This window comes from Balaenoptera musculus, chromosome 15 (assembly GCF_009873245.2).
Source record: "Balaenoptera musculus isolate JJ_BM4_2016_0621 chromosome 15, mBalMus1.pri.v3, whole genome shotgun sequence".
Taxonomy (NCBI): Eukaryota; Metazoa; Chordata; class Mammalia; order Artiodactyla; family Balaenopteridae; genus Balaenoptera; species Balaenoptera musculus.
Window position 1 is genome coordinate 47,996,304 of NC_045799.1, and position 27,312 is coordinate 48,023,615.

The window sequence follows — 27,312 nt, forward strand, 5'->3', positions numbered from 1 at the left end:
GCTGTTTGCTCAGAGGAACACCTATTTCTTTCTTTCTCTTTTTTTGAACAGTACTTTGATTTATTGGACTTAAAGAATTTACATACTAAATACTGAATGAGAGAAAGAAATAAAAAGCATGATTAAATAAATATGAAACTTCTCAATTCTGGCTTTCATGGCTTTCAGAGTATCATGCCTTGAAATAAAACCTTAAACCTGGGGGCTTCCCTGGTGGCACGGTGGTTGAGAATCTGCCTGCCAGTGCAGGGGACATGGGTTCGAGCCCTGGTCTGGGAAGATCCCACATGCCATGGAGCAGCTAAGCCCGTGAGCCACAACTACTGAAGCCTGCACATCTGGAGCCTGTGCTCCGCAACATGGGAGAGGCCGCGACAGTGAGAGGCCCGCGCACCCCGGTAAAGAGTGGCCCCCACTCGCCGCAACTGGAGAAAGCCCTCGCACAGAAACAAAGACCCAAAACAGCCATAAATAAATAAATAAATAAATAAATTTATTTTTAAAAAAAACAAAAAACCTTAAACTTGAATCAACCTACAGATGCCACTTCAAATCAGCGTAGCTACGTATGGTTTCCCTTTTTGCATTGTGTGTGTGTGTGTGTGTGTGTGTGTATTCAAACTTGTGTTCCATGTAAGTTATTTTGAAAGATAGGTTTTAGATCATGAAATCATCAGAATATCGACTGCTAATCATCATGGTGGTAGATAATGTACCTCTTATATTATTCCACTTTATTAACACCCTTTTGTCCTAGTATGCTATACTATGCAGATGAATTGGCAGGAAAAATGAATACATTTATCTGTGAAGAAATTAGAGAGCCTCCATGGAAACACGTATTTCTCATTCTCTGTTTTCAAGGAGAAAGTGATCTGCCGCACCTGCGGCACAGGGAACCCTGCTCACCTGAGATACTGTGTCACCTGTGAGGGTCCCCTGCCTTCATCACAAGAGGTAGGTTGACTGCATGTGCCAGTCCTGTATTTTAATGGCTGATAAATGTTCAGTGTTAGTGATAAGAAATATAGTCTGCAGAGGGGAGAGGAAGTTTGTAGGGGAGGAGAGGGGAGAGACCAAAAGAAGCTGCTCATGGTAAAGTGAAAGCAACATTTCTGTGTTCACCAGTACAAAACTGTTTTCAAAGTCTTCAGCGTGATTCAATCAAGTCAGCAATTCCTTACAATTTCATTTAGTGACTGCATGGAAGGCTGGCGGCAGACAGTGGGGTAGGGGCAGTTCACATTTCACTCACAGGCCGGCATGTCTGTGTGGACTGTGCCTGCTGTGTTTTTTTGTTTTTGTTTTGTTTTGTTTTTGTAAGAAAAAATTTAAACTTTATTTTGGTAAAACATTTCAGATTCCCTCAGATCACAGCATATCAATAAGCAAAATGTACACGTACTGATTTTATACTACATGTCAAGTCCCAAATCCCAGATCCTAGGAAAGCAAGTTGCAAAGTACAAGTGCTGGTAACAACTATAGGTAGTATTTTAAACAAAAATAAGTGAGTTTTCAGCACTTAAGTGAAATGAGGCTTTAATCAAAAAGAGACTCAATCCCACAGTGTTCCTGCTGTGTTTTGAAATTGAGAGCATGGTGGGCACCCATCGTTGGGTTTCCTGCCAGCCTAGCTTGAGTGTTTAAAATGAAGGAATTTAAATATAGTGAGTAGGTTCCGTGTAGCTGATCTGTTTTATGTTTATAAAATGTTCTGATGAAGTTTAAAATTACTTCCTGGTGGCTCTTGCCCTGGCCTAACAATCCCATGAAGAAGTCGGCATTTACTAGCCAATTTAGAAGAAAAATACTTGCTTCCTTGGGGCCGTTGTATAATATTTCTCTCTGTTTGGGGGGTTTGTTCTCATCTCGGAGCAATTACTTGGGAAGCTGGACGAGCATGTGATGATCAGTGTAGTCAGCACATTAGTATCAGCAGGCAGGGGGTTGCGATCTCGGGGCCGCCAACACAAAGTACCGCAAACCGAGTGGCTGGAAACAGCAGAATTTCATCGTCTCACAGTTTTGGGCACCTGAAGTCCAGAATCAAGGTGCTGCCAGAGCCCTGTCGCCCATGACGCTCTAGGGAAGGAACTCTCTCCAGCTCCCTGTGGAGTGCATCACCCCAGTCACCTGGCCGCCTTCACCCTGTATGACTTCACACCCTCTTCCCTCTGGGTGTGTGTCTCTCTGTCTCCCTTTTTTATAAGGACACCAGTCATACTGGATGAGGGCCCCCCCCTAATGACCTCATTTTATAATAACTTGATTACCTCTGTAAAGATCCTATTTCCAAATAAGGTCACATTTTTTAAAGAACAAATTTAACCCCAAGTGCTGGGGTTAAGACTCCTCTTTGGAGGAGACACAATTTACCTTTAAAAAAATCTTTGTTTTTCATATACTTGTAACTTCTTTTCTCTGCTTTTTATTTAAATTTTTCTTTTTAATTGTTGATTTACAACAATTCACCCCTTAACAGGAAGGTTGGCCAAGATATCTTTTTTTTTTATTTTATTTTTTATTGGCCACACTGCGTGGCTTGTGGGATCTTAGTTCCCCGACCAGGGATGGGACCCGTGCACCCCTGCTGTGGAAGCGCAGAGTCTTAACCACTAGATGGCCAAGGAATTCCCCAAGGTATCTGTTAATGCTGTGTCTAATTACTGACAGTCTAAGACTAGCTGATTTTAAGGAACTCTTTCTGTTCCAAGTCTTATAGAGGTTATTATTTATAAGCAAGAAAACTCACCTATTTTAATTTTACGGGTTAATGACTGTTGGTAGTTATATACAGTCATTTAAACCACCACCGCCGTAAAGATACAGAACAGTCCCGTTACCATAGAAAGTTTCCTCATGTTCCTTGGCAACTGAGCCCCTCCCATAATCACCAGCCCCAGAAAATACCCATCCCTTTGGACACTGTGGCATTGCCTTTTAAGGAAGTATGTAGCTCTTGTGTGTGTGTGTTTGATTTCCTTCACTTACCATAATGTTCCGAGGTTCATTCATGTTGTATGTATTAATTTTAAAAATATTTTGATCATTGAGTACTATTCCACCATATGGATATAATATAACGAATTCATCCATTCACCAGTTAACAGGCACTTGGGTTGTTTCCAGTTTCAGGCTATTGTGAATAATGCTGCTGTGAACATTCCACATGCAAGTTTGTGTGTGGACGTAGTTTTCATTTCTCTTGGGTAAATACATAGGACTGGGATTGCTGGTTCCAAGTTCCTCTTTAATTTTATAAGATGTTGCCGTACTTTTTTCCCAAAGTGTCTAACCATTTTACATTCCTACCAGTGAGATATGGAGGTTCCAGTTTCTCTGCATTGTCACCAACACTTGGTATTATCAGGCATTTTTTCATGACATCCCCTCTTTACCATTTTAATGTCTGTAGGATCTGTAGTGCGACTGCCTCTTTCATTCCAGATGTTTGTAATTTGTGTTCTCAGTTTCCTCTCTCTCTCTCTCATCCTCTCTCCTGCCTTTTCTCTCTTTTTCTCAGTCTCTCTCTCCAGCTAGAGACTTATAATTTTTTTTAATTAATTAATTTATTTATTTTTGGCTGTGCTGGGTCTTCATTGCATGTGGGCTTTCTCTAGTTGCGGCGAGGGGGGCTACTCTTCGTTGCGGTGCATGGGCTTCTTGTTGTGGTGGCTTCTCTTGTTGTGGTGGCTTCTCTTGTTGTGGAGCACGGGCTCTAGGTGCACAGGCTTCAGTAGTTGTGGCACACGGGCTCAGTAGTTGTGGCTCACAAGCTCTAGAGCACAGGCTCAGTAGTTGTGGCACATGGGCTTAGTTGCTCCTTGGCATGTGGGATCTTCCCAGACCATGGCTCGAACCCGTGTCCCCTGCATTGGCAGGTGGATTCTTAACCACTGCACCACCAGGGAAGTCCCATAGAGACTTAAAACATTTATTGATCTTTTCAGAGAACTAGCTTCTGGTTCATTGATTTTTCTCTATTTTTTGGTTTCTTTTTTTGCAATTTTGCTCTTTATTGTTTCCTTTCTTCTCTTTGTTTTAGATTTTATTTAATATTCTTTTTCTGATTTCTTAAGGTGAGAATTCAAATCTTTGATTTAAAATTTTTCTTCTTTTTAAAAAGAGACTACAGATTTATCTCTAAGAACTTCTTTAGCAATATTCCACAAATTTATATGTTGTATTTTTATTATAATTCAGTTTAGTTTTATTAAAATTTTATTAAAGTATATTTTCTAACATCCCTTGTGATTTCTCCTTTGACCTATGATTTATTTATAGGTTGATTGTTTAATTTCCAAATATATGGGGTTTCCCTTATCTTATTGTAACTCATTTATAATTTTATTCCATTATAGTCAGAGAACATACCCTGTATGATTTGAGTTATTTTCAGTCAATGAAAATTGTTTTGTGGCCCAGTATATAGTCTAACCTGGAAAATGTACCAGCTGCACTTAAAAGTGTGTTCTGTCATTGTGGGTATTCTATAAATATCAATGAAGTCAAAGTGTAATGTTGCACAGATCTTATATGTCTTTGCTGATCATATTCTAATTGTTCTGATAAATGCTGAGAAATGGGTATTAAAACCTCCAACAATGATTCTGGAATTGTTTACTTCTGTCTTTAATTCTGTCACTTTTTGCATCATGTATTTTGTTAAGCACAGAAACATTTTTTATTGTTATGTCTTCCTGGTGAATCTAACCTTTATCGTTATGAAATTTCCCTCTTTATCTCTTGTAATACATTTTTTCCCCTAAACTTGTTTCATCCTATATTGATACAGAACCACTCCAGCCTTCTTTTTTATTATTTACATGGAATATTTTTATCTATGTATTTACTTTCAGCCTATATAGTTGGACCTTGTCTGTGGCTTCCATATAGTTGTTTTTCCTTTTTATTTTAAAAATTTTTTAATTTTGTTTTTTTTTTGTTTTTCCTTTTTTAAAAAAAAAATCCATTGTGATAATTTCTGCCTTTTAAGTGGAATGTTTTGTCCATCAAAGGTTAATATAATTATTGATATGTTTGGTTTTTGAGCTACCATTTTATTATTGATTATTGATTTTTAGTTTTCCCATCTGTTTTGTTTCCTTTGTTCCTACTTTCTTGCCTTTTGGGGGTTTTTGAATACTTTTTAGAATTATATTTTAATTTTCTTGTTGGCTTTTTAGCTGTTTTTCTTGGCATTATTTTTTAGTAGTTGCCCTAGTGATTAAAATATACATTTTTAACTTTTTAGTCTAATTAGTTATTATTGTACCACATCAGGTTAAATACAGAAATCTTGCAACTATATAGGTTCATATCCTTTCCCCCATCCTTTATGTTACAGTTATACATATTACACCTTTATATATCATAAACCCTTCAAGAATGTTGTGGTTTATGTTTTAAACAACTGTATGGCTTATAAAGAAATTAAGAGAAAAATATATATATATATGTATATATATACACATACATACACACACACATATACGTATGAATGTATATATGTATAACTGAATCACTGTGCATTTCAATGAAAGGTCTGAAGGCTTTGTATTTAGAAACCCAGATTAGCAAGTTTTGTATCAAAACCCTGCTTTAACAGCAGGATAAATTTAAGTCTGAAGGAAAAGTTTCCAAAGGGTTTCTCCTTTGATTTTATCCCAAAGAGTCTTCCTTTAATTGCACATAAATGGGGCGAGGATAAGTATATACAAAAGAGGTCTTCTTTCTCAGAATCTGTGGATGTTGGGAGCTGGTGTAGCCTCTTTCTGGATAGATGTCTGTCTTAGGACAACAGAGCAGTCCCTGAAGTAAAACAGGATACACTGGGCGCATAGTTTTCTTTGAGAAAAAATTATCCTTAATAAACACTTTCTATAATGTGTGCACACATTCCGTGATCAATGGAGTCAGTTATTCATTGATCGATTGATTCATTCAGTAACTACTTGAATGGCGCCCAGGTGCCAGTGTCCCAGGTCCTGTGCTGTGGGGAGAAGTGTGAAATGAGAGTCCTTTCCCTTCAGGAAATCAGGTCTAGTGGGAAGGAAGCTGACACAGGGAGCCTGACCCTGTGCTGAGCCCTCCTGCGGACTGCGCTGCGCTTAACCAGGTGAGATCCCGCCGCAGGAGCGCCCCCGCGAGGAGCCACTGTGTTGAAGGGCCTGCCTGGAGTCGTGGATGAAAGCCAGGCTATAGCGTAGAGGCGGCTGGCCTGGCTTCAGATCTTGGGGCTCAGCCCCTCGGTGCCTCGCTTTCTGTCATCTGTAAACAGAGCCGACCAGGGCGCCAGCGTGCCAGCTCCGCCGTGGGGTTTAGCAGCGGGAGCAAAGATTCTAGTTCAGGTCCGCCTGCCGGAGTCTCAGAAAGTCTCACGAGACAACCCCAACTCCCTCCCCCAAAGAAAATACTTCTCCTGTGTCAGGAGTGGCAAGTAAGTTGACGTTTCCAGATGGAAACCAGAGTCCGAAGGAGAGAGGGTGAGCCTCAGCCGTGACCCCTCAGGCCGCCCCCGCTCCTCGGGCTTTTTCTCGAGTAACATCCTCGCAGCGAGGGCGGTGGGCACGCTGCCTTTGGCATGCCAGGTAACGGGGGCTTCAAGATATGTGAGGCACCGGTTTCATCGACTTTGCGTGAAGGAGCGCATGCTCTTTGTTCTAATTCATTCACTGGTGAAGCTCATCATAGTTTTACTCTTTGGGGCAGAAGTACCGTATTTCCAGGGTTTGCACTGATTTGGGGCTTCCTTCTCTTCTGGATTGGGAGGGGGATTGGAGCACTGACCCGCCTGTATGGCCCTGTGTCCACCCGTCCACGTGCGAGCAGGGGAAGCTTGCTTCTGAGTTTGATAGGGAGCCTCCGTGGGTTTGTTTTTTTTTTTAAGATTTATTGATTGATTGATTGATTGATTGATTGCTATGTTGGGTCTTCGTTTCTGTGCTAGGGCTTTCTCTAGTTGTGGCAAGCGGGGACCACTCTTCATCGCGGTGCGCGGGCCTCTCACTATCGCGGCCTCTCTTGTTGCGGAGCACGGGCTCCAGACGCGCAGGCTCAGTAGTTGCGGCTCACGAGCCCAGTTGCTCCGCGGCATGTGGGATCTTCCCAGACCAGGGCTCGAACCCGTGTCCCCTGCATTAGCAGGCAGATTCTCAACCACTGCGCCACCGGGGAAGCCCTCCATGGGGGTTTTAACACAGCTTCTCTGTGCCTCAGGGCCGCCCCAGAGCCAGGCTCCTCCCTTCCACAGCCTTGCTGAAATCGCTTCTTGGGATTTGGGTCCTAGCACCTATTTCCGTAAGAATCTGCAGACAGAGATCATTAGTTCTCTCAGATTGAGAAGGTCTCTCATTGCTGTTTTCATCTGCATTTTTTGAGGTTAAACCTTTTCACTCATCTGTTGACTCCTGGTGTTTTCTTCTTTTATGAATTGTCTGCTTACCTTTTTAATGAAACACTCAAAATTATTTATTGGAGTAAGGGTCACATGTAAATAATGCAAGAGGTTTCGTGTGAAGGGTTAGTCTCCCTTCCCGTCCTAGTCCCACGGCTCCTACCCCCAGAAGTAATCCCTGTTACCCACTTTCTGAGGTCTTCTTTCAGCCATTCGATGCCTTAATAAGTAACTGGTAGTTTAATATGAACACAGACCCGGTTCTTTGCTCCTAGCCGTGTATCTCGTTAGTAACCTCCTCATTTTTTCTGCTGTCTGTATGTCCCGTGGCGCGTTTAGACCATCCCCCTGGTGCTGGACGTTTAGGGCTGTTTCCAGTTATTTCCTCTAAAACCACAATCCTGCAGGGAATGGTCTTGAATATACTTCTTTGTGAATTTGTTCATCTGTAGGATAAATTCTAGAAGGTAGAATTACAGGGTCAGAGGGTGTGGGCCTGTGTTCTTTGGATGGCGGCAGATTGTACGGTATGGGCGTAATTTGTATGGGAAAACTGTGTCTCTGATATTCATGAAAATATAAAAGTATTTTCTATCCTCTAGCCTGGCGTTGCAACTTGCTCCTCCGTTTGTTATAAATGTGGAGCCAGCAATCACCCATCTGCACGATTCTGTGGCTCCTGTGGTATTTACATGAAGTCCTTGGCAAGACCTAGTGTGGAGAACAGCTTGGCTCCGGCTGCTGGGGAACGTGGCCCTTTTGCTGAGGTGAGGCCTCCATGGTACTAAGAACTGGACCCAGGACGGGGTTGTGACTCTGAATTTGTGTTCTCCACCCTGTGAGCCAACCCAGGGGAAGAGAGCCGAAACACTTAGACCTTTCTCGTGGACTTTCAACTGGGTGTGTAAATAACTTCAACCACATTATGTTTCAAACACTCGAGTGATTTCTTCAGAATTCAAAGATGTAAATATGCATTTATCTGTAGTAAATCGAGGTCTAACTGCGTGTGCAAGGTAATAGATGTAATGTCATTAGGGAGCTTTAAAATACATGGGATAGAATGTACTCTCGTCTCGTGAATTTCTTATGTAGCACGCCAAGAACTTTCCCCCTGCTCTTTTATATTTTAGAAAACTTATATTGGGTTCGTAAAATTGCTTTCGCCACTTATAACAGCTGGGCATATTTGAGGAAAATCTCACAAGGTTATTTTCAGAAGGACTTAATCTGTAACCAGCTTTGTGTTAGACTTTTATGAATTTGTCTAAGCTACAGAAAGACTTTTTGGGTTTCTTCTTTTCTTTAGATTCTTCAAATCTCTTCATTAGAAGAATTTGAAGATTGATGATTGTTAGAGAGAATGCACGTGCACTCAGCAACTTTGCATTCATTTTAGGGAGTTCATGGTTTCTTAACCCAAATGAAAACACTTACAGATCGCGGGACTGCCAATAACCGAGGTGGCACCTTTGTGCAAATGAGACATGGTGTTTTTTTTCTCAAGACAATTGACTGCCATCTGTTGGAAATTGATTGTAATTTACTAATTTTGTTAGACATTTTCTTTACCATAAAAATTGTCCTAATAAATATGCAAACATACAATGTCCACTATGTGAATATTACCCCTTTAGATGCAATGCTTTTGTGCAGTGTGCAACGTACACATCCTTACATGGTGGTCCTCTCAGGTCCCCAGGCCCAGATGCAGGAGAGTGTCTCAGAGAAGATGTTGGTGCCCAGTAGTTGAGTGTGGATGGGTAGTAAAGTCTATGCTCCTCTGGACTGTAGAGCTGAGAGGATAGATTTCCAGACCTCAGGCGGCAGGACAGGGAGCATCAGTTGATTTGCCGAATTTCAGACAGTCAGTGGACAAGGGGTGGGGCTGGCTTCAAGGTTCAGGCTGAGAGTTGCTGGGAAAAACAAGCAAAGAAGGTGAGGCAAGGCCTGAAAACCCCTTTTAATTCAAAGTACAATGTTTTGGAGACACTTTTACTCCTGATTAGAATTGTTTTCTGTGATAAAATGGAGAATTAATTAATTTACATTATAGTTTTTGGTTTGGTTTTTTTTTTTTTTTTTTTTTATGTTTTCTGCCTTGCTCATACAGCCTCGATCTGCCTGGCAGCCCCTCAATGTTCCTTTGCCCAAGCCTGATGCTGGGCCTAAGAAGGATGTGGGCACACAGACCACTGGCCTGTTCTACCCATCTGGGACCCTCCTGGCAAAAAAAGAACTGGAAATGGCTTCTCAGAAGCAGAGACAGGAGAAAATGAGTGACCATAAACCTCTCCTCACAGCCGTCAGCCCAGGGAGAGGTGAGACACCCTCTCCTCTCAGAAGGAAACCCACTCTTTCCCTGAAAGAAAATTCCGTTTTTTATCTTCCTTTCGATTCATTTTTATGTACAAGAAGTGCCTTTATTTTTCTTTTTTCAAGTAATTTTGCTTTGTGTGAATAATAGCACTTCCTTAAACTTTTAGCATGTTTTGACTCTTAGCCCTGTTGTTGTGTTGGTAAATGAAGTCGCACATAAGAATGTGTACTACTAACACAGAAATGTGCTTAGTCTGCGTCGTTACTGCTGGCTGCCATAATCTCTTTTTCTATTGTGGCAAAATTCACATGACATAAAATTCACCATCTTAACCATTTTAAAGGGTACAATTCAGTGGCATTTAGTACATGAGCAGTACAACCATCACCACTGCATTTCTAGAACCTTTTCATCCTCCCAGAAGTAAACCCTGTACATCCCCCTCCCAAGGGTGTAACGATCACTCATCTACTTTCTGTCTTTATGGATTTGCTTATTCTGGACATATAAGTGGAAGCATATAATATGGTCTTTTGTGGCCGGCTTCTTTCACTTAGTATGATGTTTTCAAGTTTTGTCCATGTAACATGTTTTCAGTACTTCATTCTTTTTTTTTAATAGCTCAGTGATATTCTATTGTGTGGATATATGACATTTGTTTGTATGTTCATCAGTAATAGACATTTGAGTTGTGTCCAGCTTTGTGTGTGTGTGTGTGTGTGTGTGAACAGGTTTGACTGTTAAGAATAATGGTGCTCTGAACATTCACGTAGAAATTTTTCTGTGGCAAATGTTTTCATTTCTCTTGGGTATGTACATAGGAGTGCAATTGCTGGGTCAAATGGTAACATGTTTAACTTTCTGAGGAACTTCTGGACTGTTTTCCAACGTGGCTGCACTGTTTTACATTCTGACTGGCAGTGTATGAGGGTATCGATTTTTCCACATCTTTATCAGCACTTGTTATTATCTGACTTTTTCATTACAAGCATCCTAGTGGGTGTGGAGCAGTGTCTCCGTATGGTTTTGATCAGCGTTTCCCTGATGACTAATGATGCTGAGCATCATTTCATCTGAGTTACCTGATTTATTAGCATCCAGTTGTCCACAGTATCCCTTTATAATCCTTTTTATTTCAATAAGGTTGGTGGTAATATCCCCTATTTAATTTCTGATTCTAGCAATTTGAGTCACTTCTCTTTTTCTTGGTGAGTCTAGATAAAGATTTGCCGATTTTGCTGATCTCTTTTCAAGAACCAACTTTGGGTTTTGTTGATTTTTTGTATTGTTTTTCTGTTCTGTCTTTTGTTAATTTCCACTCTAATCTTCATTATTTCCTTATTTCTTCTTGCTTTAGGTGGAGTTTGCTCTTTTTCTAGTTTCTCAAGGTCAAAGGTTCAGGTCTTTTTTTTTTTAGGTGAAATTATTTATTTATTTATTTCGTGGGGTTCAGGTCTTGATTTGAGACCTTTCTTCTTCTTTAATGTAGGCATTTACAACTATAAATTTCCCTGTGAGTGCTGCTTTCACTGCATCCCATAAGTTTTGGTGTTGTATCTTCATTTTCTTTCAACAATTAATTTTCTAGTTTCCCCTGTGGTTTCTTCTTTGACCCACTGGTTGTTTAAGAATTATTTAATTTCCAAATATTTGTGAGTTCCCCAAATTTCTGTCTGTTATTGATTTCTAGTTTCATTCTATTGTGATCAGAAACATACTTTGTATGATTTTAACCCTTTTAAATTTATTGAGACTTGACATGGCCTAACATATGATCTATCCTGGAGAATGTTCCATGTGCCCTTGAGAAGAATATATATTCTCTTGGGGGTGGAATATTCTGTAGATGTCCATTAGGTCCTGCTAGTTTAGAGTGCTGTTCAAGTGTTCTATTTCTTGCTGACCTTCTGCCTAGTTGTTCTATCCATTTTGAAAATATGGTATTAAAGTGTCCAACCATTATTGCTGAGTTGTCTATTTCTCCCATCATTTCCCTCAGTTTTTGCTTCATGTATTTTGGTTATCTGTTATTAGGTACATACTTATAATTGTTTATAATTGTTATACCTTCATGATACCCTTTTTCATTATAAAATGTCCCTATTTTTATCTAGTAACATTTTATTTGGTCTTAAAATTTATTTTGTCTGGTATTAGTATAGCCAGTCCAGCTTTCTTGTGGTTGCTGTTTGCATGATATATATATTTCCATATTTTTTACTTTTAATCTGTTTGTATCTTTGAATCTAAAGTGTCTAAAATCTCTGTTTTTTGATTGGGTTGTTAAATTCATTCACATTTAATGTTATTGATAAAGTTGAATTTGTGTCTTCCATTTTACTCATTCTTTTCTAAATGTTTGTGTCCTGTGTATGAATCACAGTTTCTTGTTTCTTTGCATTCTTTTTTTTGTCTCTTAATTTTTTCTTTTTTTTTTTTGGAACATGGACATTTAAAATAACATATTGTAGCAACTCTGGGTACTGACCTCGCCTCCAGGCTTGTTACTGTTATTTGCTTGTCTGTTTGTTTAGTGACCAGCTGGACCAGGTTCCTGAGCTCTGTCTCACCCCCACAGTGGGAAGCCTCTGAAGTTGCTCCTTGGAGAGTGAGGCCTTGGCCATGCACCCTGTCACCCTAGGATGACCGTGGTTTTGGCGAGGCTCTCTTTGACCATCTCTTTCCCTGACCATAACCAGCCTTTAAGTTCCACTTATTGCTGACTGATTGCTTTATTACTTTCCACCACACTCTGGGGGTGTAAATTGCTCTACAAGCTGATCCAGTTAATTTTTTCTTTTGGAATGTGGGCAAATCTCACTTTAATTGCAAATGGCTTCATTTACAGCACATTCAATAATGAACAAACAGGAGAGCTATGACTTTTGAACCTATGAATATATAAAAGTCCCTTGAAATTCAGGTAGTCAAGATAAGGGCATTTCACAAGGAAAGCACCCCCGCCACCTCCCATTTTTCTGAAGTCCGTTTTACACTCATTTTAAAAGATGATGAGGCATACTCAGAAATTTAAAGTAGTAGGATGTGCCTTGCAGGGAGAGAAGAAAACCTTTTTTCAGTTTGTTGGGTAAATACATATAAGCAATTCCACTTGACAAAAGCTGATGGATGTCCTCCCTGAGTCAGGCTAGGCTCTGAGTGGGGATGGGAAACTGTGAGAAAGGGAGAACCTGATACAACACAGTACCAACCGGTTCCCCTCTAACACACTGTGCCGTGACCCCAGACATGGGTGTACAAGAGCAGCCACCGGGGTGGCGACTGACTGTCCTCACTGCCGGGAACTGACAAAGGGTCTCAATCTAGCCCGTGGACAAAATCCTTGACCAGCAGACTCAAATTGTCACTGAATTTAAATCATAAAGGATCTAAGGAAATTCTTGTTTTATTTATGTGTGTATATGGACTCCTTACACGATTAACATTCCTTTTCTCCTAAGGGTTTGTTCTATAAACTGGAGTGGCCTAAGAAAAGCATTGTATAATTTTGATTTGATTTTACGCTTTCAAAAGAGAAAGGAGGGAATGGAGAGAAAAGTGTCACAAATCCTTCAACTCTGGGGCTCAGCACGTACAACAGCCTCCTTGGACAAAAGGTCCACCCGGATTGTTGGGTAGTTTCAATGCTGAGCGAAGACTAGGGGAGCCCACCCCAACCCCACAGAAAGAATTCTACAGTTACTCTATCACGGTGCTCTAGCTAAACCATAGGTTTCAAACTACAGAGAGTTTCAACTTACCATCTAAAATTTTTAATTGTAGCCTTTCAGCAACAAATAAGCTCAGAGAGCTCATCTCAGAAGTAAAATTAAAGAACTGTTGCTCTGATGTATGAAAGTCAAGCCGTCGCTCCCAGCTATGCCACACTTCCAGGCTTAGGCAGACACATAAGGTGGTGGCGGCTCCTTGGCGGCGCCTTTCACAGTGGCATCATCGTACGGGGGTAACAGCACCACAGTGTCATTGCTGGTAACATAAACCAGGACATCGGAGGTGTTCCTGCCATTGATGTATCAGTAGCAGTTCCAGACACAGCTAATCAAGTAACCCTTAAAAGTCAAGATAATGCTGATAAACAGAAGAATAATAAGGACCAAACAGGTAGGATTCACTGACATGATATCATCTGTGTAAGGAAAATCAGGAGGCAGCTGTCGTATGTATTCCTGGATGGAGTTTGGATAAACAAGCACAGTGACTGCAACCAAGCTGTTCAGGGCAAAATCAAAGATCTGGTAACAGAAGAATGGGATGACCCAGGCCGCGTGTTGCCTGTATGCTCCATAAGTAGCCACTGCACAGATCAGGATCATGAGAAGAGAAATCGCGATAGCAATGCACGTGTTGGCATCATCCATGAGCTCCAGGTCACCTCCGAGTTCAGAACTTGAAAAGCGATACTGATCTGGATCAGCCAGGGCGCTCAATAGAATCAGCAGTGCCATGCATTGATGATCAGGTACCAGACGCCGAGCAGGATGGTGCCAGTGCGGACATGGCAGCACAGGCAGCAGCTGTTGGAGTAGAACCGCGTCCAGGGGGCCACCATCTTCATCGCTCGGGCCGCTGGCGCAGTGGCGCGAGCGCGCGCCCAAGTTTGCAGGAGCTTCGGCTGCGTGGGTCTGGGCCCGCCACGCGGCTGCTGCCAGCTCCCTGATCCAATTAAATTTTAGATTCTTTACAGAGATAGTTTTTGAGATCAGTGTTTGAGATATTTTTCAGACTTCAGGAGAGCTCTTCCTAGCTGTTCTGTGGTTCTCTTTGGTAAGCTGGCCAGCCTATGGTTTAACTCCTATCTCTAGGCTTCTTTTCATTGCTTTTTACCACATCAGTCATTGTTATCCTTAGGCCTGAACTTCCTCACACTCTTGCCAAAGGAGTGGGTTCCTATGGAGATTCGGAGCTCTCTGTCTTATCTTCCCTTGTGCAAAATATCTGAGCCAATGCTCTGGATCAGGGGGTGGGGACGATGGTGTGTTTCTCTTCAGCAGCTGGGCACACAGTGAAGGGGGTGCAGCTGTCACCTCTGGTCTTCTTGACTTGCCTCTTCTACTATGAGACCTCTGCTTTACAAATAAGCCAGGACAAGGATGACCTGGACCGCAGTATTCTCAGTGTACCAGACCCAAGGGAGAGCATCCATCCCATAAATGGTGGCTGGACAGAGGAGGGGGGCCCCCACTCTTGACTGCATTTGCCCAGAATTTGGTCTCTGCAGCAGGTAATTGGGGGCGGGATGAGAAACACTGAATCCCACTTCTTCTGGGAAGATTCCGTAGCTCTCCAGCTGGGAGCTGGGAGGTGGGAGGAGAGGGAGCTGTGTGTTTATGGTTGAACCACATGGAATGAAGTTTTCATTGTGCTCAGCTGAGAGAGGAGAGAAGGGGGTGGGTCATGGTTCAAACACCACAGACTCTTGCTGTTCTGAGTTTTAGCACAGTTTTTTCTTCAGATGTTTCTGTATTTGCTCTATGTCCCTAGAACCATTTCCAGACACTTTAAATGTTTATTTTATAGTTCCATGGGGATGAGGTCCCCTGAGTTCCTTGGGCTGCAGAGCTGGGAGTCAGTCATTCCCAGCTCTTCTCTTGCCTCGTGGATTTCCCAGCTGGGCGTCAGGACCCAGTCCACTGTCTTCCAGGCATGAGTGTCCTGGTCGATCGTCCGCAGAGATGACCAGAATGACCCCTCCCACCCCTGTATGCTGTTTCCCTTCCTTTGGAATCTAGACTGGCCTTTGCGAGTTGCTTTCATCAGCAGAAGTGGCAGAAGAGACACCACGACAGTTCCGGGCCTGGACTTAGGAGGGCTGGGAGCTTGCACTTACTCCCCAGGAAGTGAGTGCCGTGTAAAGAGGTCAGGACAGATCGCTGAATGAGGACAGATGCCTCAGGGCCCAGCCAACAGCCACCACAAAGACTGCTGACGTTTGAGCGGGTGCAGGCGGCAGTCACGGGAAGAGAGAGGCCAGGCGGCCCCCAGCCCTGCGCCATCTTAGCCGAGGCCTCAGCCACAGGGATGAGACCATCTCGGACCCCCAGCCTCAGCTGATGGCTCGGCTGATACCATGTGGGGCGGAGATGAGCCGTCCCTGCTGGGCACTGGCCACACTCCGGACCCACAGAAGTGTGAGGCCTCAGGTGGCTGACATTTTAAACCACCAGGTTATGGGGCGCTTAGCTTGGCACCAACAGATAATAGACATGGGACCTCAGTTCCCTATAGCAGAAGGCAGCCCCTGGAACCCCCTCTTTCATCCCGAGCTGGGAGGGAGCAGACCTCACCCGCCAAAAGAGGACTTACGGTCTTGCCAGGACCTTTTCCAAAAGACCCCCTCACCCCTCCCAGCCTTTCCATAACGCCCTCCCTGGAGGCTCTTTTGAGAGTTGACATTTGATCTTGGAACTGTACATCTGTTGTAGATTCTCAGTCAGATCTTCGTGTTTAGCATACTCCTGCCTGAGTATTTATTTATTTACCTGTATTTTCTCTGGGTCCACCTGTGAACTCCTCAAGGGCAAGCACTTTGTTCACTGCTGTATCCCCAGCCCTCAGATAGTGCATGGCACACAGGAGGTGCTCGGTGACTGTTTGTGGGATGAATGTGCCTACTTTGTGCCAAACCCTGTGCTGGGCTCAGTGCTCCCTCTGGTGTTATGTCAGCTACTCGCAGCCGACTCTCGTGATGCCCAGACCCCTCTGCCCGCCCGATCCCAGCACAGCGTGGTGCTTGGTTCTGCGCATCTCTGCTCGCGTCCCTCGTCAAACGTGCCACAGCATCTCTTTGCTTTGCTGCCTCAGAGCAGCAGAAGACTGCCGGTCCACAGGCGGGTGCAGTTCAGAAGTGCCGGAGCTCACACACGGGCCCGGGGCGGAGAGTGAATGCCTCGGTCCCTCTGTCCAGTGCACAGACCTGGGGTGTGTTCTGCCGGGTTCCTCTCAGGTCCCAGCAGGATGGAGCCCCGCTGCCCACGGCGTTGACCAGCTTTTAACAGATGCTTAATTGGCTTCCCTTCCTGCCCTGTCCTGCTGTTTCTGCTCCATCATTCGTGCTTCCCAGGGTCACCTTCAAAAGAAACTGCCTGTCCTAAATATTCGTCTCAGGCTCTGCTGTCAGGGGAACCCAAACTAAGACACTGAGGTTCTCTTATTTGGTGTCACAGTAACGTATGAGGTGAGAGGTATTAGTCCCATTTTACAGGTAAGGAAAGTAAGGCCGAGTAAGATTTAGATGTCTGGGTGACCTTGCAAAGGCCACTCGATTTCTCTCAGCTTTAGTGTCCTCACTGGTAAGATGATGAGGTGGGATCCGATGCAGGTTTTCATACTCAAGTGGCCACAGGGCAGAGCCAGGAAGTCAAGGCAGGCAGCCAGGCCTGCAAGGGCTGTGGCCGGCTGGAGTGCCCTGCCCCGTCCAAAGCGGGCAGCCACCCCTCAGCCCCAGGCAGCCGGGCCCGGCAGAAGGGCAGGCCCAGTGCTGCTGCATCGCCCACCTGCGCACGAGAAACCAGACTCATGTGAAATCTCTCAAGCCTTAAATGGTGGCAATGAATTCGAATTATTTTAAACCCTGTGCAGACTGAAAGGGGCACAGGAAGCTTTCTGGAGTGATGGGAATGCTCTCCATATCGATGGGATGTATACACTTGCCAAAACTCAAAACAGGGGCACTTGCCTTTAAAATACGGGCACTTTATTAGTAAATTGTTTCTCAATATGGTTAATTTTAAAAGAATAAAAGAAAAAGACCCCAGATATGGCAATCAAAATACGCTCCTTTGGAATTCTATAATATTCATGGAACTTATTCTGGTACGTAGTCGAGGTTCAGAAAGCAAAAACCATCACAGAGTTTGGCAAAGAGAAATGAGCTCTCTGAAAATGCATGTTGCATGCTGACACTTTTCCTCCTTCACCTCAGAAAAATCATCCATGTGTTTGGGTTTCTCTCCTTCCTTAGGATACTGGAGAAAACAAGTGGACCATATCTCCGCTCACCTCCGGTCTTACGCTCAGAACAACCCTGAATTCCGGGCCTTGATTGCAGAGCCCAGGATGGGAAAGGTGGGTGGCCTCTGAGCGGGACTTCCTCTCTGGAGCATCCCGTGGGATCAGGCTGAGGTTGCCCCCACGGACTGTCCTGAAATTGCACTTTGCTTGCCCTTTCTCTTTTTCCTGCCCCGCTTTCCATGCCTCCTTGCCTTATTTGACATCCAGGAAAACTGGCTCAGAGAGATTTGGTGACCTGCCAAAGACTACACTCTGGGTCTCAGGGGATTCAGGACTTGAAGCAGGTCTGTCAGACCCCAGGGATACTGCTGTTATAAAGACACACATCTGTGAGAAGATGTTTTCCTCTGTCATGAGACTAAAAGAACCTTTCAAAGTTAGCCCATCCACTCCTCTGCCACTAAGTTAGGCCAACATTGGAACTGTGTTATTGTCAAGTATTGCTCAATTTCCTTTGATAATCTATTTTGGTGGTTTATTAATTCCTTGGCCTAATCTAGGGGTCTCCAAACTGTGGCCTGTGGGGCAAATCTGGCCTGCCACCAGTTTTGTAAATCAAGTTTTATTGGATCACAGCTACACTCATTCATTTACTTATCATCTGTAGCTGCTTTTGTACTGCAATAGCAAGGACCATATGGCCCACAAAACCTAAAATATTTACTATCTGATCCTTAAAGCATTTGCTGAGCCCCATTGATCTAAATTCCTCCCGCTACTTACAGAGACAGCTGCTCACCTGAATACTTGGCCCTTGATTGCCAAGGCCTGGCCCCCCCAGGTCACCTTTTGCCAGGTGATGACCTGCAGCCATGTGGCTTCATTAAAGTGTGTCTCTTGTAGACAGTATCAATTTGGGTCTTGCTTTCTTAACCAATCTGGCAGTCTCTGCTCTTTGATTGGAGTATTTAGTTCATTTATAATTAATGGGATTATAGAGAAGGCTGGATTTGTGTCTGCCATTTTGCCATTTGTGTCCTATTTCATCTAGTTTTTGTTTCTCTTTTCCTGCCTTCCTTTGTGTTAATTAAATGTTTGATTAAATGTACAGCTTAGCATCTCAGAATTTCTTGGCTGTGGCTCCGAGCTTTGAGTCCCACACTCATGGTTGTGAATTCTCTCTAATACTTTTTTACAAGCTCATCTCTGCTACCGTCCATGAGGATGGCTATGAAGTTAGCATCAGGCTGAATTATATTCAAGTCTCAAACAAGGTGAGTAAAACCGCCGGAAGTTATTCATTTCAAAATTGACTGACCTAGTAAATGGTAGCTTATGATTTATTGAAATGCTTCTGCATAATCCATAGAAAGGAAGAGTTTAGAATATTATGAAACTTAACTGGAGGCCAGCAATTTCATAGAATTAGATAAATAACTGAGCTAAACCTCAGAGAAGCCAGCTTTCAGGCACATAAATAAAGATGTCGTAAGAACAGAAATTATCACCCACCCTATTGGTCCTGTAGTTCTCAGGTTTATTTATACCCACTGAAGTCTGAGTATAGGCGAAAGACTGACAGAAATGTTTGCTGATATGTACTTTGACCTATTTGCCTATAAAAATAAGCCATACTTTGTGGCCATGTCTCCCTTGATCTTCCCTCTCATTTGGTAACTGGAACATTGCCATGGAGCCCATAAGTGTGTGACAAACATTAACTGATACAGGCAGCTTTAGTTTCATTGGACAAGAAGTCACAACATACAAAAGATTAATTCATGGATTGAGAAGAAAGTGAAGAAGGCAAGGAAAAGGAGGGGAACTCGGGCCTGGCCGTGACCTGGCAGGGTGCTAACGATGTCTCTAAAACTGGGACAGATACCTGGGCCCTGCCTGACCCACAGGGAGGCTGGGAGTGTCCAGTGGGAAGATACACGTGAATGTGCTTTGTAACCAAGGAAAGCACTAAATGCTGTGTTTTCGGTTGTGTGGCTGCAGCAGAGCTTGGGCAGGGAGGTGCTTCAGGAGAATGGGACTGAGGGACGCAGAACACGGCGAGTCACACCACACAGTTGTCCCCACCTGAGGCTGGGGGGGAGGGGCATAACCGCTAGGGCAGGTCAGCCCTCACCTACTGAGGGCAGCTGGAGACGGGGGTCAGCTGTGAGCTGTTAGCAGCCAGCGTGGCAGCTGGGATGGTACCTGACTGGTCAAGGGGAACTGGACAGACACAAGAGCATCTGCAATATGCTGTCCATCACGTAGAAGTCGGGGATGTGTCCCAGGTTCTGTGTGTTTTTTCTTAGCCCGCGTGTTCTGTGCTCAGGAAGTAGCAGGTGGCTCCCGATGGCAGGAGCAGGGTGCCACGCTGTGGAACCGGTCCAGGTGGATACGGAATCCCGGGTCTGGCCTGTGTATCACCCGTCCTCCTCTTATAGACATCCATGTAACCTCATTTTGCTTTGACAACATCTCTTTGAGGCTGGTCATAATCTTTCCGCTTTACGGGTGAGGAAACTGAGGCTCAGAGAAGTTAAGCAACTTGCTTCTTCCAAGGCCCCTAAGCTACTAAGTGACCAAACCAGGATACAGACTCTGCAGCCTGAGCCTCCCCGTCAGGCCACCCTAATCCCAAGACACGGAAGGGTTGTAAGCACAGAGGGACACAGTTACGTATACGTTCATTGTATAAAGGGGCTGGGGCAGCCACAGGGAAGGTGGGCTGGCAGGAAGCTGTTTGGAGGCTGTTGCAATGATCTCGGTGTGAGAAGAGGGGCCAGAATGAGGAGTTGCGTAAGAGGCAGAATGGACAGAACATCACGGTGAGGTGAGGGAGGTGTCTGCAAGCATGGTCACGCTGCAGGCTTGACTGTCTGGGTAGACAGGGCTGTCGTTAACAGAAAGAGGAGCAGGTGAAAAGGGAGATCATTCTGCTGGGACGCGGCGGCCTCATCTTTCATGGTGCTGGAATTTTTTCATTGGCCAGAACCTTTACCTGAACAAGGCGGTGAATTTCAGCGACCACTTTCTGAGCAGTGTCACCGAGGGAGGGAACGGGCTGTTCGGCAGCGGGTCCAACCTGGGTGAGTTGTCCCCTTCCGGGGACTTTAAAACGGTTGACCAGTTATATATGGATGTTGTTACAGGAAAGTAAATCCTACACGTTCTCATCACGAGGAAAAATATTTTTTTCTGTTTCTTTCATTTTGTTTCTATACGAGATGACGCTGTTCACTAAACTTCTTGTGGTCGTCAGTTCATGGCGTATGTTAAGTCAGATCATCATGCTGTGCCCCTGAGACTCATACAGTGCTGGATGTCAGTTACATCTCAGTAAACCTGGATGAAAAAATAATAATTAAAAAAGAAAAACCTAAAGAACCGTTGACCAAAAACAACACAGTGACTTGGCAAGGATGGAGAGAACTGCTTTAAATTTGCCAGCCCAGCCAGGCCTCTTACTTTCACATTCCACCCATGTTATTCCTCTGGCCTCCCCAAAGTCAGGCATGAGACCTTTGCAGTCTTTCACAGGAACTGGGGAGATAAATTGGGGCAGGGGGTACTCTTTGGGGCCTGAGAACTGTAGCCCCTTTTATTCCCCTCCCTCCACCCCCATCCTCTGGTTCTGGACCAAGAAGGACAGCCCCAGGAGTCCTTCGGGCCAGGTTTCATCAAATAGAAATTTCTATAAAAGCCTTTTCCTCCTTCCGACCTCTTGAGGGGGGCATGGCAGGAGAGTGGCTCTTTACATGATGGGAGTGGTGGGGGGCTTCACTTTGGTCCTCGACTCCTGTCATTCCAGTGACTGACTACAGCCAGAGCACCCCAGACACCATGGAGAAAGTCGCAAGGACCAAGAATTTCAAGACCAAAACGTTTCAAGAGAAGAAGCAGCAGCTTACGGTATGTGTTCTCCTTGATCCTTAGAGCTGTCTTCTTCAGCTGTTCATCTAATGTTTTATTTTGAGATTGTTTAAATGGAAGAATACTTTTTCATTTTCTGTTCCCTTTTTTATAGCAGTGTGTTTTTATTTTATGGAGGCAGAACCTTTAAAATCTCTCAAGATTATTCACTGGAATTATTTTAAAGTTCTCAGTCTCCTGAATCACCTGTTTCCTCTGGGGTCAGTTCTATCTGCTCATCTTTCTCTTTCTTGCTTTTGGTTTGTCTCGAACATGTGATGATCCTTGGTTGTTAGGTCATGTTGATAAACGAAGGGCTAGCTTGATTAGCACGGGTGCCCAGCTGGGTCTGTGGGCCTGCGGTCTCTGTGGGTGGAGGGTCCCCGAAGTTGCCAGCGTGGGAAGGCCTTTCCTCTGCTGGTGAGCGTGGTAGTGGGAGTGCCGCGGTGGTTTCCGCTCCTTCCTGGCTCTCCAAACCCGTCCCGTGTCTGTGCTCTGCCCTTCGCCCTTCTCAGGCCCAGTGCTCCCAGGAGAAGCCTCTGTTAGGCAAATTGTGAACTGTATGGAAAATAGTATCAGGGTTTAAGCAGGGAGCAAAAGCTTCCCGCCCTTCTACTCGGGAGAGCAGGGAGGATGCCGGCCATCCCCGTGATTCGTGGTAAAGCCCTTTAATAACACGCTGTGGATTCAGCCACACCCAACGCCCGCCCCCCTGCTGGGCTCCCTGGAGAGAACACGCTCACATGACTGGGGTCTGCAGCTGGTTTTCCTCTTGGCTTTGATTTCCCTGTCAGTCTGATTCCATCTGCTTTCAATCTTTGGGATTCTTCACCATTTCTGATCCATGCACGGTACCCTTTCCCGGTTTCCCTCAGCTGTTAGAGTTTTGTTTTTCACAATTATGGGCCATGAATAGTTTTAACGGGAGCTTTGGAGAGACAGTGGGTGCCTTTGCTCACCCACCACCTTGCCCTCCGGTCGGCCTTCTTTGGCTGTGGCAGTGAGCTGGAGGTGGAGGTGGACACAGGGTCAGTTCTCCCCTCCAGCCCCACCACTTCAGTCACGGGGGGCCCCGGGGCCTCCCGGCACGTACACGGGCACCCAGCCTGGTCGGGGGCGGGGTTCTCCGAAGGCAGGTGGTCACACTCAGGCTGATTTCGAACACCTTATAAAGCATGCAGCGTAAACTTTAGGATTCACCTGGTTGCTTTTCCTCGAAATGTTCATAATAAAACTAGTGTGTGGTTCCTGGGGTTTTATGAGGTTTCTCATTGCATCCCCGTCCTTAATAACACGAAAAAATGTCAGTGTGGTGTCCTTCCCCCAGGCAAGGCCTCAGAGACTGGCTAGATTTACATTAGATGTGTTTATCTGTGCTGCTGGCCGTTGAAGACCACACACACACACACGCACACACACACACATACACGCACACCCCACACACACATCACACACACACATACACGCTCGTGCTCACACTCACCTGTCCCTGGGACTCAGAACTTATCCAGGAGAGGAAACATTTGCCCTGAGGGTTGAGCCTGGACAAGTGGGACGTGACAGTAAAAAGATTTTGCGGCCGTGGAAACGACCACCTTCTGTGATCCCGCAGCCTGAAAACAGGCTTCTGCTGAAGGAAGTCGGACCAGCAGGGGAAGGAAGAGTGTCTGTGATGGAACAGCTACGTGATGAAGTAAGTGCAGCCCAAGAACACGCCTCCCTGAGGCTCTCAGCCAGGCCTGCCACCCCATCTCTTTCAGACGGAAGTTTTGTTCGATATTGTGATAATCACAGTGCCGCTTAATTTAAAACCATCTGGAAGTGGGCTAAACGGCTAGTCAAAAACTTTACATTAATTGTTACCTGTTGCTAATTTTTATAGCAAAGAAAATAGGCAGAAAGGTGCACAGGAACCCAAATAAAGTGCAGGAAGGTGGACAGAATCCCTGGTCTGTGACCCTGTGTGACCATCATGTTTCCTAAAGAAGCAAGGCTGTCCACCCAGGTGCCTGGCCTCCTGCTGGGGGAGCAGAAACACAAGTTTGATTGCCCACATGACTTGGCAGCTCTGTCTTTATAGGCTGGGTCTTGGGGTTCCTGCTTCTTTTGAGTTAAAGCAGTTTAGTTCCATCAAGGGTTTGTTATACTTACTAGGATGGCGAGCGGGTGCCACTGAGCTTAGGCTTTGTGCAAGTTTGTCCTTTTCTACACGCTGCAGGGAGCAGAACCCAACTGCAGTGACAAGGAAGACCAGCCCGTTCTGAGCCTGGCGGTCACGAACAAGCACCATGAAGCGATCCCGGTTCTCGTGCAGAGGGGCGCGGACGTGGACCAGCAGTGGGGCCCGTAAGTGAAACACGAGGAAGGGAGAGTTGTGAGTGAGGTCGCAGCCAGCTGGTACTTGGTGGGGCTCCTCCGAGCGGTCAGTTTGCAGGCCCTGTCCAACCTGAACCACTTAGGAACCATTTCAACCCATTTTGGCCTTAATGAGAGACTTAACTGCTTCTGTTTTCCAAATCTGGGTAAAACAGAGGTTTTTAAATGGACTACTGGATTGTCTAACTTTTAGTAGCTTTGATAAATGATGGTCCATTTTGTTAACTCATGAATTTATTTATATTTGTGGGCCCGCAAATCCTTAGCCGTTGAGTGTTAAGCAGTGTTTTCATCATGATTTTCATCATGGTGGGAAATGTACCCGCGAAGTTGCTGCAGAAAGAAAACCTTATCCGGTCGTCCGTGGATGCGAACAGCCCCGGGGGGAGGCGGTGCACGCGGGTTCACCACGCCGTCTCCTGCTGCCTCGGTTTCCGCAGCTGGGAAGCAGGATGACGAGATCCCCAGTCACGTGGGATGGTCTTGTTACTTTCCCACCCTTGACGCCACCCGGCCTTGTGAGCCCACTGTTCCCTTGCAGATTACTTGGGAGACGTGGGGTGGACAGTGTTTTGAGTCCAGGTCCTCGCCGTTAGCTGCTTACATCCCGCTGACCAAGCTGTTGAACTGGAAGTCATCTGGGGGAATCGCAGGTCTACCACTCTGCCGCCCGCACTGTTACGGAGGCAGCTGGGGCCCCGCTCTGTGAATCGCGCTGCCGAGGTTGGCAAGGAGCACAGGGGACAAAAGTTAAATAGCTTTGCTTCTATTCTCCTCTGTTTCAAAATTTCCTCTAGCGTTTTTATTCAAAATATCTCTCTCTTAATTTTTCTATGTGCGTTTTTTAAAGTTTCTGCCCAATAGGACTCGTGTCAGTAGACACGACCCCCTTTTTATCAGTAGTTTAATTTTGTAGCAAAGTATTTGGCCTGTGGGTGTACACACTTGATGGCTGGAATTTACTTTCTCAAGTTCTCTTGGGGTTCACAGGCGTCATACCTTGTCAGCTTCATCGTTTACATTCCTACACTTATATTATCATTATTAATAGAAATAATGACACCTTGTTTTGTGTGAAGGTATGCTTTATAATTGGATAATTCAGATAAGGATTTTTTAATTGCATTTACGTATAATGTTTGTGGTTGATACAAAACTCGCTTGAGCACATTTTGAATTGTTGCTTAAGTGTGATGAGTCCTGGCTTTATGAAGAGTCCGGCTAACAGGATGAACCTAACTCTGGACCTGGAACAGGTGACCTGTCTCTCTTTGGTGTTCCTCAGTTTCCATTGTTGCTTCATTACCATTCTGTAAACTGACATCTATCCACGTGTGATCTCCTTGAATTTCTACTAAGTCTAACGCCGGCCGTGGTTATATGGTCTAGCTGAATGACGTGTAATAGCCCTTTGTCACTCCCCCTGCATTGTCATGGTTACTGTTAGCAGAATATAGCTCACGTGGGGTCAGGGAGGGGCGGGTTCAGAAAGCAGATTTTTCCACTGAGAGCCAGTTCTGCTGAGTGTGGCTTATATTTGTTAGTTCACAGGGTTTGGGCCTGGGTCCACCCGGCCTCTGCCCCACAGCTGGACCTCTGTAGGCCCAGGAACATGACCTCAAGGCTCCACTGTCTACAGCTCTTCAGGCACAAGCCATCTGGCGATCTGACTTTCCTGTAAAAGAGGCTCCGTGACTTGGCCTTTGCAAACAAGGATTAACATTCTCTTCTCACCCTGAGCCTGTTTAGCTAATGGCGAGAGGCAACCCAGGTGGTCTCCATACAGGTAGCTTCTGTCCAGCAGCTTGGCCGGTAGCAGAAAGCCCCTCCCTAGGGTTTCTGGTTCCCATGTTTGTGTCTTTCTTACCAGAATAAACTCATACTCAGCAGAAAGGGGATGGCTGAGGAGAAATACACATCTTCCACCAAAGCTGACACCTCTTACCAGCAGACTTCAGCAACACGGATTCAAAAAGTCTTGCGAGGAGAGGGACACAGAGAGATGCTGTTTGCTTTTGGACAGTAGCTGCCCTTCTTCACTGGCAGTTTCAAATATCGAGCCTCTGAGCTCTGCCCTAGCAGGCAAGTGAGGAAAATGCAACCATCAGTTTACTTAGAGGTTCACCTGTGGAGATTTATTCTGTTAGGTAATTCAGGATTTGCAAAGAGAGAGAGTGTACCTTAATTCACCGTGATACTTAGATTGGAGTAAACAGTTTGCGTTGCTTGTGCATTAGTAGGAAAGTGTCTTTATGATACAAATTCACAGGGCACCACAGTGTACTTGCTGTGCCACCCGCGTTCCGGAAGGTCTGCCGTGACAATGACAAGCTCCTCGGAGGAGGAGACTCACAGCAGGAGTTCTGATGGCAGGACGCGCTCCGTCTCGTGCCCTCGCCGTGTTGCCGTTAACTTGTTTGGGGAGCTAGGTACACAGCTAAGCGTTGGCAGAGTCATGATTCATCATCTTCCAAAACCAAACTGTGGTTACGCAGGAAACCACCAACCCAGAAAATCTAGCCATCAGCGATCCCCGCCCCCAGCCCCATTACTGAGTAAATAGAACACGCACTCTGCTCTCAGCCTGGGGAGAGTTGTGAAGACAGAAGGCCTTGAGTCCACCTAGGAGATGCCGCAACCCTGTGAATATATCTGAGTTCAAATGGTAAATGCATGGTGAAGCCCCAGGAACTTGAGGGGGTGAGGTGACAGTGAAGCCTTATTTATGCCACCGGGGAGGCAGGAAAGATGAAAGATGAGGAGGAGTTTGGTGTCTGGTGTGACTGAGACCTCCGTGGTCAGACCCCCGTAGCACACTGTGTACCCCTCCACCCTGAATTTACAGCCAGGTCCTCTGAGCTCCCCGAGAGAGGAACAAGCACTGTGTCACAGGTGACCAGGTGGCCCTGGCACATCTGGGGGCACCAGGCTGGCACTCACACATGTGCTTAGTAGATGAACAAATAATTCAAGTGACTTAGAGCCCAGGAGAGGTCATCTGAAAGACCTCGTGAAAAATGTACACTTTGAATGTGACCACTGGGAATTGTGCTAAAGGAGGGGAAAGTAGAGTCTTCTGTGGTGACAGGGGACAGTGTGGAGGCAGGAGAGAGCAAAATGTGGAGAAAATGAACATATTCCTCTTGCTAGGTCTTCTCATCTGTAAAATGGGGATAATCGAACTCGGGTCATAGAGTTAGTGGAGGATGAAATGAGATCGTTTGTAGTGCCCGGAGCCTAATGATTGGACTTTAACGGTGGCAGTCGTGAAGCTGTGATTATGAAAAAAGAGGATTATCAGGATTTGAACGGAAAGTATCAACTGCATGATGATTGA

At 45.1% G+C, this 27,312-nt stretch overlaps 2 protein-coding genes across 8 annotated transcripts in view; one reads left to right on the forward strand and one right to left on the reverse strand.

The window, feature by feature from the left end:
- Positions 1-27,312, forward strand: part of DZANK1 (double zinc ribbon and ankyrin repeat domains 1) — a 68,366-nt gene that overhangs the window by 35,401 nt on the left and 5,653 nt on the right. For all 7 annotated transcript variants that reach the window (XM_036824945.1, XM_036824946.1, XM_036824941.1 and 4 more), the window contains 9 exons: positions 865-957; positions 8,002-8,166; positions 9,513-9,720; positions 17,701-17,804; positions 18,890-18,964; positions 20,680-20,776; positions 21,499-21,599; positions 23,212-23,292; positions 23,818-23,945. In XM_036824945.1, coding sequence (XP_036680840.1) covers positions 865-957; positions 8,002-8,166; positions 9,513-9,720; positions 17,701-17,804; positions 18,890-18,964; positions 20,680-20,776; positions 21,499-21,599; positions 23,212-23,292; positions 23,818-23,945 — 1,052 coding nt within the window. The remainder of the gene's footprint in view (positions 1-864; positions 958-8,001; positions 8,167-9,512; positions 9,721-17,700; positions 17,805-18,889; positions 18,965-20,679; positions 20,777-21,498; positions 21,600-23,211; positions 23,293-23,817; positions 23,946-27,312) is intronic.
- LOC118880859 (lysosomal-associated transmembrane protein 4B-like) lies at positions 13,616-14,354 on the reverse strand. Its single transcript, XM_036824951.1, is given in 2 exon segments — positions 13,616-14,184; positions 14,187-14,354. Coding segments are annotated over 2 exon segments (678 nt in total). The 5' UTR covers positions 14,296-14,354.